The sequence below is a fragment of the Plasmodium fragile genome, assembly GCF_000956335.1.
Source record: "Plasmodium fragile strain nilgiri unplaced genomic scaffold supercont1.90, whole genome shotgun sequence".
Taxonomy (NCBI): Eukaryota; Apicomplexa; class Aconoidasida; order Haemosporida; family Plasmodiidae; genus Plasmodium; species Plasmodium fragile.
In genome coordinates this window covers 62,255-63,444 of record NW_012192670.1, presented here as the reverse complement: position 1 = coordinate 63,444, position 1,190 = coordinate 62,255, and the positions used below count along the sequence as shown (strand labels likewise).

At 43.9% G+C, this 1,190-nt stretch overlaps 1 protein-coding gene across 1 annotated transcript; it reads left to right on the top strand.

The window, feature by feature from the left end:
• Nucleotides 1–101: 101 nt before the first annotated feature.
• Nucleotides 102–1,091, top strand: AK88_05053 (uncharacterized protein; the record flags this gene model as incomplete). The annotated part of the gene is made up of 3 exons (XM_012482655.1): nt 102–224; nt 340–860; nt 965–1,091. 3 exons carry the CDS (start codon nt 102–104, stop codon nt 1,089–1,091), a joined length of 771 nt encoding a protein of 256 aa, XP_012338078.1.
• Nucleotides 1,092–1,190: the final 99 nt, after the last annotated feature.

The window sequence follows — 1,190 nt, the reverse complement described above, 5'->3', positions numbered from 1 at the left end:
CATATAACAATAATCATATAATCCCCTTCTTTATAAGTACAAAGAAATACATTTCTTAGGAACCTCATTTATTCTGAAAAAAAAAAAAGAAAACAAACAAAATGATGTTCGCTCTCAAACTTTCCATATGCAGCTTCATTTTGTACTCCTGGCAATATCCCGAACACGTACGACACAATAATGAACGCTTGCGTAGAATGGGCATTTACATCTATGATTATGACGTTATTCGTGCTCCTAACAATTGAAAACGCTTCTTTCTTCCCTTATTTTATGTAAATACTTGTGCATTGCATAACGCCCTCAAATACATCCTTCCCTTTTGTTCTTATATGTTAGGCGAATGAATTCGGCACATCATGGAAACATTCGGCCGAGCAACAGGACATTCTCGGCGTCAGAATGAGTAGATTGCTGACGGTCGAGTTGGATATGCAAGCACCAGCACCAAATAATACATTACTGCTCAGTCCTGGTAAGGGTCATGATAAAAAACTCGCATCCGGGCAAAAGCCAGGAAAGTCCGGTAAACCAACAACGAATGTTGCATCAGAAGGATCGTTACCGCAGTCACCACAGACTGAAGTACAAAGTGAACAGAAGGAAAAGAAGGCACAAGGAACTGAAGTGAAGAATGGAACGGATAAACAAACACCAGAGCAAAATAAAGCACCCGCGACTCCTAGTGCAGGCCCAGTGAAGGCAACTGCGACGGGCACAGATTCCGGAAAATCGAAGCCCAAAGATGGATCAGAGGGGTTAGTAGTAGCTTCAGAAAAGAAGGCACAAATTAAAGAAACGAGCGAGAAAACTAGGGGACTTTGTAGTACACTAGCGCGAACTATATGCAGGAATAAATGGTGGATCCCCGCTACAGTGGGCGTTCTCGGTTTCTACGTAGCAATGTTGTATGTAGCCTCGCGATATGATCACGCACAATACATTTTGCCTTCGGTCCTTGGAGTCACGGGGAGCATAGGACTCATGCTCCTCATCATGCTCATTCGTTTCTACTACCGAAGGGGAAAAGCAAAAGTCCAGAAGAAACCTTTGACAGACAAAATTACATCAGAGGGAGAGAAGCAGCCTGAAGTACCCAAGAACCCGGAGACAACCGAGAAACCTGAAGCACCTAAAAAGACAGGAGAGTCCGCGAAGCAGGACGCACCTAAAACGGACGGAGCATCGGA